The following is a 17,645-nucleotide window of genomic DNA, read 5'->3' on the forward strand; positions in this document are numbered from 1 at the left end:
CATTGCTCTTTTAGACTAGAAGTATAGCGTTCCTGTGGTATTCAGCGTACAGACAACTACAGTAACATACCATTACTCTTCCATTCACCAAGCTTTATTAATTTAAAGAAAAATCAAAACTTATAACTTCCATTTGTTCCGTCAAAAGTACATTCCAATGACATACTTTATTACATAGAAAAAAAATGTCTAAAACACTTGCCCAATTCATTTACAACACAGCAAGCAGCAAATAACTATTTACAGATATTTATAAAAGCATCTAATAATTTAGAACCCTGTCTCACACGATCATGACACGTAAGTGAACAACACACGCTGTGGTGTTTGTGCAGACGGCTCCACGGTGGCTTGCTCGACATTTACAGCAAGCATCCGTTCATGATAGAAAACATTCAGTTATGATCACTGGAATGTAACGTTAGCCAGAGGTTTCAGACCAATGTGGTTTTATCGATCCGGGGCGCAGCGGTGTGGACAGCCTGACGGACTGACGTCCCGACACCAGCCGCGCCAAGCAAAACATCTTCAGCAGGCGAGGACGGAGCAACGGTGTCGACACGTGGATGTGTTGTGACATCAGGACGTCAGCTGTGTGAAAACATTCGGTCTAGTATAAAGAACAGCTTCTCCTCGGACCACCATGACTGCTGAAGCCCCCTCTTCACCCCACCAGTGGGTAAGTTCATCCCTGTTTGTTACTGAGTCCGTTTGTCCGGATTGGAGCTGGGCCTGGAGCTTTGAATCCAGCTTCCTGTCGCTGGTGGCGCTCTGCGTCTGGGAACACGAGCGCTCAGCAGGCTGGAGGGGAAGATCCCACGGGATCGAATGTCATTCAAAGTCGTCTTCGTATTCGTACTCGTCCAGACCCAGGGTGCAGTGTGGGGTGGGGATGTCAAAGAAATGTCTCTTGGTCAGACCCAGATCGCTGGAGATGTGCTGCCCCATGGGGCTCAGAGGGTTCTCGTACCTGGATGGACACACGGAGAAAAACGGCATTCAGAGGAAGGAAAACACTTCCTGTGAGGAGAAGATAAATCCAGCCTGAGCCGAACTACCACCAGATCCCAGTAGATTAGCCTAGAACAGACTGCCAACAGGTCTAAAGAGGTATCCAGAACCTGTCCTGTGGTAACAAACCCAGCGCCCCCCCCAGCTCATTGATTTAACACGAACATTTGTTTAATAACTACAGAAACTGGTTTTCTGGTGACCTCAAGCTAAACTAGAAGGTGACCCAGAATGAACCCCTGCTAGAACAACACGCTCCCTCATCAATACTTAACATTTGAAAGCATCAAACAGCAACACAAGGTGTGAATTACAGCTCTGGGGGCGCTGCTGGGAGAATGGCGTCCACGTGGAACCCTGAAGGTGATGTTTGATCTGGATGCTGTTCAGGTGATGTTTGCTGGTGATTCTATTCACAGAATTAGACTCTAAACCACAACAGTAGTCCAACTGTGTGAGAGACCTTATCGGTGATGTGAGGGTCTGAAATCTATACTCTAGGTTATATATCTCAGTCTTTATGCTAAGATAAGTGAAATGGCTTCTGGGAAATGTATGAATGGTAATGAAATGAAGTGTTTTCATGTTCTGTCTCAGAGAAATGGTTCTAAACAAACAGGATGTGTGGAAACCAAAGGAGGAAACATGAAGGAACACAGGTGGTGCAGCAGAGGCAGCATGAACGCTGTTCTGTGTCTCTGTCCCGTCACCAGTGCAGGCGGGGGCGGGGGTAAGGGCGGGGCGGGGGTGAGGCCAGAGGCTGGCTGTGGCTTCAGGACTAGACTTTCACAGAGGGGGGAGGAGGAGGACCTGGGGGGTCTTACCTCTGGCAGACGCAGGTCTTTAGATGTCGCTGGTGCTCCTAAAAGCGCCACACAACGAAACACACGAAACTTTTATGCACCACAATTACACTCTACTCCGTTAAGATTGACATTAAGATTGACTTTATGGATCCCAGTAGGGAAACAAGGCCGTCAGACTGCAGCATCCCGCGACACCCCTGAACTACTTTCATAATTCAGGGTCCTTTAACAAAAGACCCATGACCCACCATGTAACCGGTGCATTCTATTTGTCACGAGGCTTCAGAGATGTGTACCTAAACGGTATAAAAGTGAAAATGTGACCTTGACAAAGGTCAAGGCTGTGATCCAACTTTCATCCCCTTTCCTCCCTGAATTAAACGCCTTTTGTTTCGTCCTGAGTGTACGAAAGTTTAAATTTGACCTTGACCTAGTTTTCTCAAGGTCAAAGTCGTCATGTCATTTTCATCCCCTTGGCTGCTCCAGTAAGGTGCTTTTAGTTCCATCTTTCTATAACTGCACTGGTGACGGTCTGAACGTGAGAGCGTGATGGACAGATGGTTACTGATCTCCTGCAGTGTGAAGCGATCTGACCCACCACATCTGAAACACCCGCGTGTGAAGCCTGACTTACGCGTCGTTGCACTGCTCGTTGGCCGCCTCCTCCGCCACCAGGATGTCGTACTCCTCCGCAGCATACTTCTCCCAGTCTGACATCTCCTGGCCGTCTGCCTCCACCTCCTGAAAACGTGACAGGTTACACAAACGTCCTGAAGCCAGAGGACGACACGCCGTGTGTCCAGCCGTACCCTGATCACAGAGAACGGGTCCTTCTGCTCGTGGTCCAGGTACTTCTCAATGTTGAAGAACGTGTCGAAGAAGACGTGGGATAGCTTGCAGCGTTTAAGGTCCCGCAGTGTGATTTTACCTGAGGAGGACGACGAGGGGACGTTAGAGGGGGAGGCATACACGGGTCTGACCCTCACAGGAGACGCTGTAGAACCTCCAGATACGAGCTGCTCCACATCCCAGCTATCTGAGATACGTGTGTGTGTGTGTGTGTGTGTGTGTGTACGTCGCTCTGCCCTTATTGTTGTTTGACATCCGAGCCATGCTTCAGGACACCACCACGTGTTGGCGGATGGATACATCAGCTGAGACCGGATCTCATTCTTGTTGAGTAGACGTAGCTCGTGTGTTCTCTTGACTTTGTTTTTTTTTCTTGCTTTATCATTGTTTACGTTACTTATATATAATTAATTATACACAGTAAAGTCTGGGTGTCTATTGGTTGATAAAAATATTGTTTCTTTTCACAATTTAGGGGTTTGTGGATTTTTTTTCAAGGCTGGAACGGATTAAAATGTTTTTTTTATGTTAAATTCTACATGGTGAAATGTTGTTTGACTGATGAACTCAGACACGTGCTGAATTAAACTGGTGTCTCCAGGTTCTACTGTAGTCACTGATCACATGCTGGATAGTAAAACGTGCTTTGACAGTGAGTTTTTAGACATTTCTTATGGTTGTTAAAGGTTGTTTGCTGACAGGAGGAGGGAAACATCTGCCTCAGATACACAGTGGAGCAGTAACGTCTCCTGCTGGGGGTAACACTCACCCCCCCCCTCATGCAGCATCCCAGCAGGTTGGCTAGGGGTCACGTTCCTGCTATGGTTATCGATACTAAACATCCCGGGTCAGTGTCTCCCAAAAGGAATCGTGGACGAGAGCTAAGTGCTGAGGGAATTTGTCGGGGGGGGTGTGGATGACACCCCCAGCTGGCAGCAGTTGCTCGTGTGAGTCCCCCCAGGTCATCAACGCACTCTCCAGTAGAAACGCTCTGAAAGACCCTGTTAAAAACACAGAGCTGGGCTTTGTGGTGTGTGAACATGTAAAATGGGTCTGACCTTCGACCTCGGGCTTGACGAGGTCGAGCATTTGGCAGAGGCAGTCCTCGAAGGGGAGGGGTTCTATCGCCATGGCCTCCAGCTTCTGACACTGCTCCTCGTAGAAGTACTCCAGCTCGTACATGCTGAGCACGCCGTCCCCGTCCAGGTCCATGCAGCGAAACCAGTACTCGATACTGGGAGGGAACACGGGGAGGGAAGCAGCGCAGAGCGCGTGAGAGGAGACACCTGAAGGCTGATGACGTGACGGACGCGTCTGAGATCACACACCTGGTGTCCGTCTTCTTGTCCTCCTCAGAGATGAGCAACCAGACAAAATCAGCGTAGCTCAGCCGTCCGTCTTTATACACCCGCCGGTCTCTGTTCACATCAACACACACACAGCAATAAGGACCGTTTCTCCATACCATAAACCACACCTAAAGGACTTTAATGTCCTCAAAAAACGACAGTTTTTTATAATCCAGTGCGTCTTATATATGAAAAAAAGTTTTGAAATGGGCATAAATGTCATAACAAGCATCCTCCCTTCAACTTCTCCATTACCTCGTTACTGTTCCTGAGAATATTCTTTCAATCATCTTGTGGGAAATGGCTGAAAAAGAGAGAGAGAGAGAGTCGTAGTCAGAAAACGAGGCTCCCTCTCACCCAGCAGCTCCAGTTAGAGAACAACACATGTAATCCATTCTCACAGACTGTAAATCCGGAGCTCTTTTTTATCTTGACAATGCTATAAATCCTTCGGTCATCGTTTCGCCCGTGTGGCGGTAGAAATCGTTCCAGACGTGGCGTCATTTGAGCAGAGAGTACTCACTGCTTTCTTATTGATCTTGTGTCTCATTTCCCCCGCCTCACTCATAGACCATCAACTCAGAACATGTGGCGCTGAGTGTGTTGGGGGGGGAGCTGCAAAGACAAGTCTCTTTCCTGAGTCAGTGTGTGAGTGCACCGGCTGAAGCTAGACCCGACAACATTTACCAACGCCGGTTCTGGATTGAGGTCGTTTCAACCTCCTGGAGAGATAGTGAGGATGTCCTGTGAGCGCTGTTGTAATTGTTTGAGCTGTGTGTGTGTGTGTGTGTGTGTATGTGTGTGTCTGTGTGTGTGTGTGTGTGTGTGTGATTACAGGATATGAAACTTTCATGCACCTTGGTCGTTGTGTTGTGCCAGGTCTTTCTGGTCGATGTAGAGGTCGTGGTCTGTGTCCAGCTCCCAAAACTTGCAGTAGATTACATAGAAATGTTCGTAGGAGAAGAACTCTGTCAGCTGGTTCACGTCCTCTTCCTGCTCCAGCAGCGCCACGTTCTGAGACACAAGAGGATGTTCCAACTCACACATCGCTGTAAGCATTTAGAGTTATGTGTGATTCAGAAATCAACACTTCTATTAATACCAGTGACTGCAACAGAGAAGAAATGTGTGGACGGCCCTCAGATGAATATTAAGTGACTTTAAAAATGTTTTATATTCTTAAAGTTTCAGTCTTACTCTTTGTAACATGAAATACACAGACAATCGTAACTGTACAGTCGTGTACCTGAAGAAAGTTACTTTTCCTGAGCTCAGAACATGTTATTTTCCCCGTCCACGACCGATTCACGTTGTAGAATATCCTCTGGATCACCTGAACAACAGCATTAATATACAACTAAACAATACTGAACACTTAATCAATGCGGTGCCATTTTAATTTTTACAACATTTGCATCGTCGGACGTTACCGTGGTGATGTATCGAGAGTGAAAGTCCGGAGCTTCCTTTAGAAAGGCCAGGCCTGCATGTGAGTTCACCACATCCTGCAGACAGGAAGTCAGAGCATTGGTAGACCAAGCAACGGCATTCAGATGTAAATGTATATTACATAACATTCAGACGGTGTCATCGTTCATCAACATCAGTCTTTCACACAGTGTGCTTTTTAAGTGGTGTTACATAAAGAAAAGGCTTCAGGCTGAGTAGAGCGAGGCCTTCAAGCTCAAATGCTTGTGAGGAAACGCTGATAAAACCTGTTCTGAGATGAGCAAAGCCAGAAAAAATAAAGCCTCTGCAGCTGACTGTCTAATCCTTCCTTCCTCGTGCCGTGGAGTCACAAGGGTGGAGCTGCATTTCAAATAAACTGCAGCTATATTCCTATAATGACCTGGCGTCGCGTCTTTCATTATTCTACCCTCTCCCATTCTGCTGTGGAAAAGAACTGTTGAAATATATGCGAAGGCGGCAGTGGAATTAAAAGGCCTTACTTTGGGTCAGCCGTCACGCCTCTTTGACTCTTACTGTGAGGAATTAAATCATGAAGAAACACATAAATCACCACGCACAGGAAACAGGCGGGGACAGTCACATCTACTCCACTGCAATTCGCCTTTCATTCATCAAAACAGTCAGAGGCGATTCGCCGAGTGGGACCGTACAGATTAAACGGTGTGGGCCACGAGGCGTCTCTGACGGTACGCAAACAGGTGCTCAGTATGGAACAGCAGCCCCACCCCCACCCCCCCAGCATGGAAACCTATCAGCTGCTAATGTGGAGCACCAACACCTTGTCAAGGGGAATGAGAACACAAAAGGCCAACGTGTTCAGACCGTTTCCATCAGACGACCCGATAAGGGATGCTTTTGCTGCTATAATGTGTGTGTAAATTATAAGTCCTGCACCGATGGATCTACTGTTTCTGTACAGCAGAGAAATGTTCCTCCATCGGCCTTCATCCACATGAGAAACCGTTGCCTAGCCAGTACCTGCAGGAATGGAATAAAGTCGTCTTGTTCCAGGTAATTGCAGCCAGGCTTGGCCAGGAGGTGCACAAATTTAGAAGCATCGTCGTGACAGGTCTGCAGAGTTCTGGAGAAGAAAAGGGGGAACAGATGGTTGTGGGGTTACTCCCTCTCCTGCTCGTATGTTCTGTCCATCCCTTTAATCACTCCTTCAAGAGTACGAGTGTAAAGGCGGCAATAATACATTCTGAAATTAGGATTCTGAATGTCTGCCTGGTTATTATGAGTGAGGAATGTTATGGCAGCAATGTGAAAATAATGCTAAGGGCTGGCTGTGGTCTCCCATCAAAGAACAGTTGAGTCATGAACTCCAGTCAAAGGCCAGTTCCCAGCATCCCTCTGGAGGCCAACGCATTAATACAAGAACATGTCTATTGCTTCCAACAGCATTCAATACACAGCTCAAACTCAGTATCATAAAAGTCTTTGAGTTCCAGGCAGAAAAAAACTACAACGATGTTTGGTTTGTTTCGTAGAGACGTACGGAATAGAAATATAAAGTCTTCTCTGGTATTTGTGATCAATGATTTGTTTGGAGTGCTTCTGATGGGAGAGCTGCACACAGCGTCTGAGTTGTGACCATTGTTCTGAAGGGACTGCATGAAACACTGGCTGTTCTATTGGTCCAATCAGAATGAGTGGAGCGATTGTCTTACTTTCTCCACATCGCCACGAACTTGTGAACGGACACGAAGCCGGTCCTGTCGCCTCCAGTCGAACAGAATAATGGCATTTTCCAGTAAAAAGGACACTCACAGGCCTGTGGAGACGAAGGAGGGACGGGGCAAAGACATGGGGACAGTATTAACCTCTTCTAACGTCCGAGATATATATGATCTTTAAAGTAAAAAAGAATGACAGCATAACACATGACACGACTGGGTTGACAAGCAGCATTGCATCACTTAAAGACTTCCCTGAGGAAATCAAACTCTCATTTCTCTCTGAATCCAGGTTGGCTTCAGGCCATTTCTCAGATTTCTCAGGAAAACAGAGACAATATTTTCAAAGAGGTTTAAAATCGGTTAACAGTCTTCAAATCAGGAGTGAAAAGCCACCAATGAAAATGATTTTCTGGGTGGCAGCTGAAACGTGATGCTACAAATCACTATCTCACCTTGGCGACCTGCCCCATGTCTTCAATGGTGGCCCTTTCATTTGGGAATTGGGAAAATATTTTCTCAATCTTGGAAATGAGGCCGTCGATGTTGAGGTTGGCCTGGGGCCGGCCCTGTGGGAAGTGAAACTTTGGAATGCTTTCACTCAGCGCTGTGGTGACGGGCTCCTCCGTCCTCACCTGGGCCTGGGAAACAGAAATAAACTGTTAGCCGTCGATGCTAGCTCATGTTATCACCTCACACCTCAAACATCCCAGCATGAGACAAGCTTGCTTAAACACAAACTGTAGATAAGTAGCACAATAACAACATCTCTCATTGAACCCCATCAGGGATGAGTTATGACTGCATAAAGATAAAAAGGAATTTAAGGGTTACAGAACATGATAAGATAAAACTATAGAGCACTCAGAGAACGCATACTACCATCAAAGATAACCTGCTATATCCCTAAACCCAGGGCATAACACACGCTACGCAACGATGACATCTCTTTACTCAGATTAACCAATATGTATTTAGAATAACGTGATCATCATCATCATCATCATCAGTTCTGGATCATTTTTAACTGTAACCACTAAGAAACCTTCATCAAACACTGACTTACAGAAGTCTGACTTTCTCAAACCAAACACACACACGCTGCATTCCCTCTGGCTGTCAGAGATAATGAAAGGTGTAGCAGAAGTCGTTCCTGGAAAATTATAGAAAATTCACATGTGGTAGTAAAACAGAATGAAAACTAGCTATACTGATGATATAACCTACACCTGTGATGTTTCTGATTTGAAACAGTACGCTCACGAAAAAGTCTAACATTTTCTTTCATGGTCATACACATGTACAGAGTACTACAGATGCAATATTTGCTTTGAGGATGTTGATAGAGAAGTACAGAGAAGGCCAGAGGGAGCCGCATTGTGTTTTTGTAGATCTGGAGAAAGCTGATGACAGGAGAGGAACTGGGGTATTGTATGAGAAAGTCATACACACGTAAGTGTAGTGATAAAACTGATCCAAACTGGCGTGCACGCCTTTGGCACTGGGAGGGCATCGTATGCATTGATATAATCTCAACGGGCTCCTTGCTGAGGACATGGATGAAGATAATTTGAAGATATTTTTATCAAACCGTAGCAGCAGGGCCATGAAAATACTATCGTCTCACACCCAAAGACTGTTTACACAACTGAGGAATTTGCTAATTGGATAAATCTCCGTGTCTGTCAACGATCATATAAACTGTTCCCGCAAGCCTCAGCAAGGAGATCAAAATACTGGATTGATTTAGGGCCAAAAAACTACTACCCATTGTTCTCACCTCTTGTTAGAACCCACATATGACCATCAGGCCATCAGTGTCGATAAAAACCCTAAAGCTGTGGAGAACCTGGGGTTCTTCACTGAACCCACATGTTTCTATACGTTGAGTTCCTCTGCTGTCTTCAGTCAGTGGTGACCTGCTCAGTTCACCATGAGATGCTTCTGTGTGCCATGTGTTGGTGTCGGCCGTGGCTATAAAAGGACATAAACATCTCCTGTTGCCCTGCCTCACAGTGCCCCCCCCCCCCTTGCTTCATGCTAACCGCTAGCAGAGCTCTGGAGCACAACTGCTAAGCCCTGTGACATTTTACACATTCACAATGATGTGGTCTGAGAGAAGACAGCTGAGCTCAAATGCCCTCCAATGACCAGGGCTCCCCGCTCACGTCTCTACACACAAATGAAACATCCCACACACTGGAAAACAAGACGTTCACTGACACAAACATCATACGACACCACGCTGGGTGAGGGATCAGTTAATACAAATAATGTAATATAAATATGAAGGTGATGTCTCCTGTTGTCCTCACCTGCCCGCTGAAACAGGCTCCAACAACACCTGCAGTTCAACTTTACAATTTATTGAGCAACAGTGATTAATAGCAGCTACGATTACTGCAGTTTAAACCAGCCTGCAGATTTAAACTAATGCAATCTAAAAACACAAGACGTGAGGCGACACCGATCCAGTCCTCACTAATAGCCCTACTCATTGGGTAACAGGCCAGCAGTGGCTATACTCAAACAAACACCTGCCTGTCCTTGCTGGAAGGCTTTGAGCCTCTTCTTGAAGCGAGAGGGCAGGACAAAGTCACAGCCGCGTGCCAGCAGGGCCAGCTCCTTCCTCAGGTCCGGGTCCTGGCGCAGAGACAGCTCCTTCATCCTCATCCTCGCTCCGGACAGGGTTGCAAACACACATAAACCGACACCGCGATGAATCCTGTGCTATCCTCTTGACTCAGAACCAGGTAGAACTCTACGCAAAAGTTGGTGGAAGCATTCAAAGTCCTCTGTGGTCGTCCTCTGTCACAGGGAGAACCTCTTGAAGTGCGACAGCAGCTGTTACTGCAGCTCTTCCCGTCCCATTCCAGATCTGCTCACACAATATTAACCCTAACTGCAGCTTTGTCCCAATCTCTACACAAGGTGCGTGCAGACATACACAATCCACAGGGGCAGGGAGCCCTGGCCTCAAAGCTGTCGGGCAGATAAGAAATGATGGGGTGTGTGTGTGGGAGTCACTTAGCACATGTGTGGGGAGGGAGGGGTGTGTGCAGTGGATCTGCCCTTTCCAGTTTGCATTCCTCGGTGCTCATGAACGATTTGTAAAGACAGACCTGTTGGTGCAGCCTGCAGCAGGCAAAGATGCCAACTGAGGGATGCGCCTACATATCAAAACACACCGCCCCGTCAACACGCTTCCTTTCAGAGAGGCTCAAACACAACAGAAACTCAAGTCTGCATTGAAATATTAACTGTACTGTGAGTCTGGACAGTACATTCAGAAGAACATTTTAAATAAAACTCCCAAAGCGGTGGAAAACAAACATAAATATTATTTCTGCTAGCTCTGCCTTCAGTAGTTATTAAATCCGTAAAACGTGACAACACCAGGCAGACAAAATAAACCTAATGAAAAGCTGGCAAATAAAGAAAAGAACCAACACATGATGACTTAATAATAGAAAAGCAGAGTGTAGGTCAAATCACCAGTGAGACACAACACATATAATCAACTCCACTGTATCTGATCTTATGGTGGTCTTTGTTTTGCCTTCCCTTTGCGAGCCTGAGCTGCCAGCCATTCCATGTCTTATTATAGTTGATGGGCAATAGAGGGGAGGGAGGGAAATGTCAAATTCAAAGAATGATGACCGAACCAGTCTGCACCTATTAAAAGCACCAGCATACACTGTTTAGGCAATCCAAGAAACTGGATCTGGAGAAACTCGGGTCTATCTTTATTCCTTAAACAAACATCTGCTTCCGTTTGAAGCCGTGCTGGAGTGATGGTGATTACACCAATTCTCCACCAGTATCCTGATCTAACAGCTGTGTGGGTACCTCCACACACACTATACATAGTCTGCCCTATATGTCCACTGATGAAACTGTAGATCGAGCACAATGGTTTAGAGATACCTACATCAGTAAGCTATGCTGCTAAGCTTATATTTGTTGGTAATAAAAACACCCTACTGGTTTTTTAGATTGGTGGGTGCCAGCATGCACATTTTCCAATGGTTTCAGACAAACCCAGTTCCTGTTATCCCTCACACAGGACACTGCACATGCTGGATAAGCTGTTTATGGGATGATTTCACAGTGGCTGCGGCCTTGTCCCGCTCATCAATTCAAACCAAATATGGAAAAGAAAGCAACAAGGCCATGTTGAAACGGTAGATCAGATGAAACTGTCAACACGTTTGGAACTCCGTTTCATCTGTTTGTGTATCTGAGCAAAACGAAATGTGAGGTGTGTTTCATTAACAGGGACCCACAACACAGCAGGGACGATGATGTGTTGGTTTACATGTGAGGCAGCCTGTCTGATGGTGTTTAAGATACCATCACACACAGATAAAAAAAACCACACAGGCTCTGAATGCAAACCTCACATGGGACTGTATGAAAAATGTGCCTTTAAAATAACCCGCTGGATCAGTTCCAGCTATATTAAAGCTATATATGATCATATTAAGGCCACTGCAGGGAGACATGTACCCACTGAAGAAACATAGAACAGGTTACAATAGAATGATGTTCATACTCAATTCACTGAGCCAGTCAGAAAACACGAGGAGCCGCTGGATCTATAGCGTGTTGTATCTGATTCACACACAAATGTGTCTGATCATGTTCACGTTATTACATAACAAAGATTAGGAAACAGTTTGGAGTGAATGGCTGCAGGTAGAGGTGTCAGCAGGTAGAGGAGCACTCAGATTCACACTGCTGCAATTTGCTGGACTACAATCAGCTGTTGCTCACATTCAACACACAACACAGACGACAGAAAAGCAACCATAGTAGAGAAATATAGATTCCAGAAGGGTGGCGCAAAACTGATCAACCACTCCCTGAGGGCTTCCCCCGCTGTCAATACAAGCACACACGGAGTCCCACTAACACCGGCTACCGCTGGCTTCCCTGTCTGTGTTACAGCACTTACAGTATATGTCTAGTATCACAATGAATCCAGAGGTGACAAATCGTCTCATGACAAAGGGGTACAGCTGTACATCAGTACAGAAACCATGCTGCTATGAAATCCAGAGTGTCCTGGCCGAATCCAGCACAATCACATGTCTGACACATGTGAACATGGGCCAGAAATAGGCCTGATTCACTGACAACCCAGTGACTGAGAGAAGACCCTGTGACAACATGGAACAATACGGATTCTACACCCAGAAATGGATCAAAGGGTCAGATCACTAAAGACGGAGGAAGAGGAAAAGCTACACATGAATGTCATTTTCTATGTGCTGTTTTTACATGGAGGGAGACAGACAGACAGACACAGACACACACACGCACACGCGCACACACACACACACACACACACACACACACACACACACACACACACACACTTCCTTTGGGCTATTTCTCAGAAGTTTTAGTCAAATCCTGAAGTTTCCAGTGGTTCATTTTCTCTCACAGGTCACCATTGCTCCAAAATAAACGGACTTGCGGGAAATAGTTCAACACCTGGTTCTCTGTGACAGGTCACATGACCCCAGACTCCAGCTTCAAATAGCTTCGATGTTGCTGAGCCTAACTAAGCATGCTATAAAAATACCGCTTGAGAAATAACCGTATAATCCTAAATGCATAGCTGTGAAGAGAAGCAAATTCATTTCTAATGTTCTACCTGACTATAACGAAGAGAGGGAGGCCAAAGAAGACATGGAGACAGACTGCCAAAGAAGACCTAAGTGAGATGGGTGTCAGCTGGCATGGAGTAAGAAGGGTCGCAAGAGACCGGAGCAATTGGAGGAGACTCGTCGCCCAATGTTCCAAATAGGAATGGATGGAACTAACTAACTAACCTGACTAAAGCTACTGATGGTACGTGAGGGAACAAGGGTAAGCATGACAGGAAGGAAACCCACTCCCTCATGTGGAGCTGACATTCACTCCACAGTGTAAATAAACACTTTAAAACCATATGGTCATACAATCAGCAGAATTTTACACCATTTAATTTAGAATAAATTACCCAGGATGAATCTGCTGCCACACCTCATCTCAATGTGTATGTGATGCCAACAGAAGGCGACCTAGGCTATCTATATCAGTGTCTGATGTCAAAGTCACACCAGCTGTTCCAGCCTGCATCAAAGTCACATAAATGGAATTTTTGAGTAATCCTTTAAAGAATGCATCTTTATGTAGGAATTAGCTTTCTTTTCTTAAAATAGAAGTATTACTTTATAACAACCTCACAGTCCCTTTAATATTGAGAGACACTGTTGGCACATGCCATTAAACATCACAACCAAACACAGACTGTCCAGCAGTTGTTCTGTGTTAATCTTTGAGGGAAAGGGAGGCATTCAGGGCCAAGAGCCACATGGATATGAATAATACAAAAGTTTAAATCCATCTGACATCATGCTGTTGTATCGTACAGCTGAACATTAAATACAGAGGATGTATCCTAGAGTTTGCATCCTCTACCTCAGGTAGGAGTTTAATAGCTAATGTAGTCTCTGCATTAGCAGACATAGAATGAGTACACTCCAAATGACCCCTCCCCCTCACAAAGGAACTGTAGCACCCCACCCTTAATAGGGAAGCCTTTTCCACAGCTGGTCAATTTAATCAGTCAGTTTCTAATCTATGGTGAATTATAGACACAGGCAGGCTCACAACACTACAACACAATAGTGAAGACATGGGCATTCAACATAACTACTGCCTCGCTCTGAGTGGAACATGAGGTCTAGTCATTCAGCTGTGATGTTTCAGTCAACAAGAGAACACATGTCCCACCAGTGACCACTCCAGTACCTCCTCACGCGTGTCTTTAGCATGTCAACAACATGTAGAAGGCAACATTTCTGAGAGCACTTGTCCCCAGCTGTCTGGCTATCTCACTCCTATCACAGCCAGTTCACAGTTTCCTGTTTCAACCCAGATGAGATGGGAAACAACTAAAACTACTTCAATTAAGCTTGATTTTGTCCACAAATCAAAGGCAAAAATGACCTGAAGATGAGACACAGCAGCACACAAGATGAATGAATGAGTAGCCCGGGTGGCAGGCATAACCTAGATTGAGATGTAATATCCCATAAGTATGTGACTAATATTAACAAAATGTACTCGTAGACATGGAGGACCCACTATGATAGACTATGCTGAACAGACTCTATAGTCTCTGGTGCCGTGGAGCATTCAGCAGCCTCTGCTGGCCTGCCTTGGAAAGGAAGCATCCAAGAGTTTCAACAGAAAAAGACCAAGTTTGGAAGCACTACAAATTTTCATCCATTAAAACAGTTCAGATAACTAAATAAACTGATTGTTGTCCCTGTAAGTAGAATTTGAAAAAAGACGATCTTCTGACTCTAGGGTTAAAAAACAAAAAACAGTATTGAAACAAACATGACACATGTCATAAATGAAAGTAAATTCAACAAGACAGAGATAAAGCAAAACACAACAAATGCACTATCACAATTTACTATTTAAAGTTGGATACGTGTGTTTTAATAGGATGAAACTTTTGGCTCTACTGTAGCTACGAGCTCCATGTCTTGGTTAATGTTTTGCAGAATTAACATCAAAACCAAAACTGGTAAAAACTGGCTCCATTCCACTTCAGTGTTGCAACAAGCCATGACAGTGGGGCAGTAAGCAAATATGCACAATACTAGAACCCCCAACACAACAAGGCTCAAAGGAATTCAGACATCATATATACTTACATGCTTTCGTTCTCTATATGTTGGAATGCCTCTCTGAAAAAGTACCTGACACAACCTTTTTGAAGGTTTAACTTCAGAAATTAGGATTAAAAGCAAACTGTTTTAAACAAAAATCATTGTCTGATAATTAAATGTTAAGACACTTCCTTCCTGCATGTGCCAGAAATCCTCATTCTTGTCTGTGTGGAATTAAAAAACAAAACAAGCTTACTGTTAAATATCAGTATTAATGTAAGAATCAGATTATATGAGTGTAGAAAGTAGGGATTAAAAACTCAGGCTACTAAAAACACAACAATGACTCAAATGTAACTGCCACAGATTCAACATGATATAAATATACATTACAAATTAATTGTACATCATTTACCTTTAAGTATAGTTTAAAAAACTACTATGGAATGTGCATGTCTGACTGAGAGTGTTGTGCAACAAAAAACATTGATCACCTTGTTGATCAATGGGTAGTTGGCTCAGACTGAACATCTCTTGATAACTTTTGTTATCAGAAATGTAAGATGACAGCCCTTCTGGCATGAAATGTTAAGAAAGCGTAAACTTGTTCAAATTTCTCACAATGTTGCTTAACAGTTTGTACAAAAAGTTCAGGAATGAGGGCCTGAGGAGAACACCTCATGTTCTTACATAATGTGAAACCACCTGAAGGTTTCTGAGTCCATGGGTTCACGGTTTCCACAGATAATTTACCTTTTTTGTGCTGACGGACCTCCTAAGCAGTCTGCCACTGGGTCCGATCATCCTGGTGCTGCCACAGCCTGAGGGAAGAGTACTGGAGGAAGAGGAGGTGCCGAGAGGAGCAGGTTTCTTCTCCGTCCAGTTCTTCTCTGGTGCCACATTCTTGTTTTCATTCAGGGTCAGCGGCTTCTTATCTTGGACGCCCCCGTTGATCAAATCGACCTGCTGTCCACTTTTGATCAGGTCCAGATAGTCTTTGAGGAGAGACTGGGTCGCGGGGTCACTCAGCCAGCTGACGAAGAGCTCGTCAACCTTCATCTTCAGGACCGGCTGGAGGACTTGTGCTGACGGCATTTTAGTGGCGGCTCTGTGGTGGAGAAACAGAGAGGTTATCGTCTCAAAAACACCGGGAGAACCCCCAGCAGAGCCTCGGCGGGGGGCCGGTGAACACAGCCCAGAGCTGACTGCACTGGAGCAGCTAGCAGGCTAGCGGCTAACAACACACCCACCGGTGACGTCATTCCCTGTTAGCGCGAACTGTCACCGACCCGGCCCACATGTAAGAGTGAACGTAACTAAATCAACACCCCCGCCCCCCCGCTAAGGTTGTCTACTTATTAAAATCGAAATAAAACCTCTTTTCTTCGCTAACACGACTTAAAGCCACAGAGGTATCCATAAAGGAGCTGTGTGAGTCAGTAGGTAGTGGAGGCGATGTTAGCTAGACAAAAAGTTGTAGCAGTGTTTAGTTAGCATCGATAGCATCAGTGCGCTGGAGGCTAAAACACCTACCAGAGTGAACTAACGGGAGAGTCAACCGCGTTGATCGAATCTACATCACGTCCACCGAACGTGAAGCTGGAGCAGGTATCTCCTGTGCTCTGCGGGAACGTAACGTAACGTAACGTAACGTAACGTGTTGCTGACGTTCATAACAAACGCGCTGAAAACAGGGAACTCCTCGCGCGCACGTTCCCGTTCCCCTAGTAACCAGGAGGAAGGTCTCGCGAGATTTTCCGCGAGTTAAACTGGGCGCGTCGTACATGCTGCGTCCGCTGCCGTCCGCAGGGGGCTGAGTGGGGCTGTGGGGGAAAGTATTTGACGAGACATGTTTGTCATGCGATTATAATAATAATCAATATATTTATATTGAACAGTTCATGGGATAGATATTTAGTTAAAGGGAATGAATGAATGTTTCACTGAATATATGTGTTGAACTGAAACATTATTTCAGGATAATGTTTATGTTGTTAAAAGACTACATTACCCACAGTGCCTAGAGAAAGGGTGAAGGAAATTATGGAATGGACATAATTGATTTAAACTGTTGCTGTTAGCCCTTAATGGAAAGATAAATTACGATGTACTCCTCAGGTTCACAGTTCACATGTATTCAACCCTTTTTTGTTCAGTAAACTGTTTAAACTTCAGTCAAGTTCTGTCTCATCATTTTTTAAAGTCAAGTTTGGAATAACAATTTTTAGTTTAAGTCATAGCACCTCTGAGCACTACTTTTAACACAAATATTAGGAAACAAACTCTTAAACTCAGTCATCATTAGTCATTGAGATACTTCTTGTATTAATGTTTCCTCTTTTGTGTCACCAGATTTAATGATATCAAAGACTCAAAGAAAGAACACAACATGATCAGTCTTTCCTGTTGTCTGTGGTAATATTATAGTTCTCAATCCAACACTGGTTCATGAGTACACAGATGCAACAAGACATAGATAGATAGATAGATAGATAGATAGATAGATAGATAGATAGATAGATAGATAGATAGATAGATAGATAGATAGATAGATAGATAGATAGATAGATAGATAGATAGGGATTATTAAAGTATCTATCAGAGGAAATTGCACATATCCACTGCTCAGCCAAACACCAGGAAAAAAACAAAAACAAAACAGGACATACCACAAGACATACACTACAATAACAGACACATGTAGCATTAACAGGGCATATACTAAACTATAACTAAAATATAAACAGTATAAAATTAAAATATAAACAGTATAAAATTAAATTAAATCCATTTAACCCCGTGCTGACC

General features: G+C 44.7%; 1 protein-coding gene across 3 annotated transcripts; it reads right to left on the reverse strand.

Moving 5' to 3' along the window:
* Positions 1-269: 269 nt before the first annotated feature.
* Positions 270-16,548, reverse strand: ppp2r3b (protein phosphatase 2, regulatory subunit B'', beta). 3 transcript variants are annotated; one of them, XM_068329742.1, is made up of 14 exons: positions 16,371-16,548; positions 15,591-15,945; positions 7,617-7,802; positions 7,156-7,259; positions 6,464-6,566; positions 5,446-5,520; positions 5,262-5,348; positions 4,873-5,029; positions 4,271-4,319; positions 3,995-4,084; positions 3,725-3,900; positions 2,627-2,745; positions 2,452-2,558; positions 270-970 (listed from the first exon to the last, which is right to left on the reverse strand). In XM_068329742.1, exons 2-14 carry the CDS (start codon positions 15,930-15,932, stop codon positions 832-834), a joined length of 1,734 nt encoding a protein of 577 aa, XP_068185843.1. In that variant the 5' UTR covers positions 15,933-15,945; positions 16,371-16,548; the 3' UTR covers positions 270-831. The 3 variants fall into 3 exon arrangements, 2 of the variants coding, with proteins under 2 accessions (XP_068185843.1, XP_068185845.1); XM_068329744.1 differs by lacking the exons at positions 15,591-15,945; positions 16,371-16,548 and adding an exon at positions 9,703-10,138; XR_011037711.1 differs by lacking the exons at positions 270-970; positions 2,452-2,558 and having other exon boundaries at positions 2,621-2,745; positions 3,436-3,900.
* Positions 16,549-17,645: the final 1,097 nt, after the last annotated feature.

The sequence above is a fragment of the Antennarius striatus genome, chromosome 12 (assembly GCF_040054535.1).
Source record: "Antennarius striatus isolate MH-2024 chromosome 12, ASM4005453v1, whole genome shotgun sequence".
Lineage (NCBI taxonomy): Eukaryota > Metazoa > Chordata > Actinopteri > Lophiiformes > Antennariidae > Antennarius > Antennarius striatus.

What these genes read in the sequence shown, in the direction of transcription:
- ppp2r3b (XM_068329742.1), bottom strand. Translation starts at nt 15,932, where the DNA reads ATGCCGTCAGCACAAGTCCTCCAGCCGGTCCTGAAGATGAAGGTTGAC. An exon ending in GGAAAAGTAACTTTCTTCAG is followed by an intron (nt 5,030 to 5,261) that starts GTACACGACTGT and finishes CTTGTGTCTCAG; the next exon opens with AACGTGGCGCTGCTGGAGCA. An exon ending in CGTCAAGCCCGAGGTCGAAG is followed by an intron (nt 2,746 to 3,724) that starts GTCAGACCCATT and finishes CGTCCTCCTCAG; the next exon opens with GTAAAATCACACTGCGGGAC.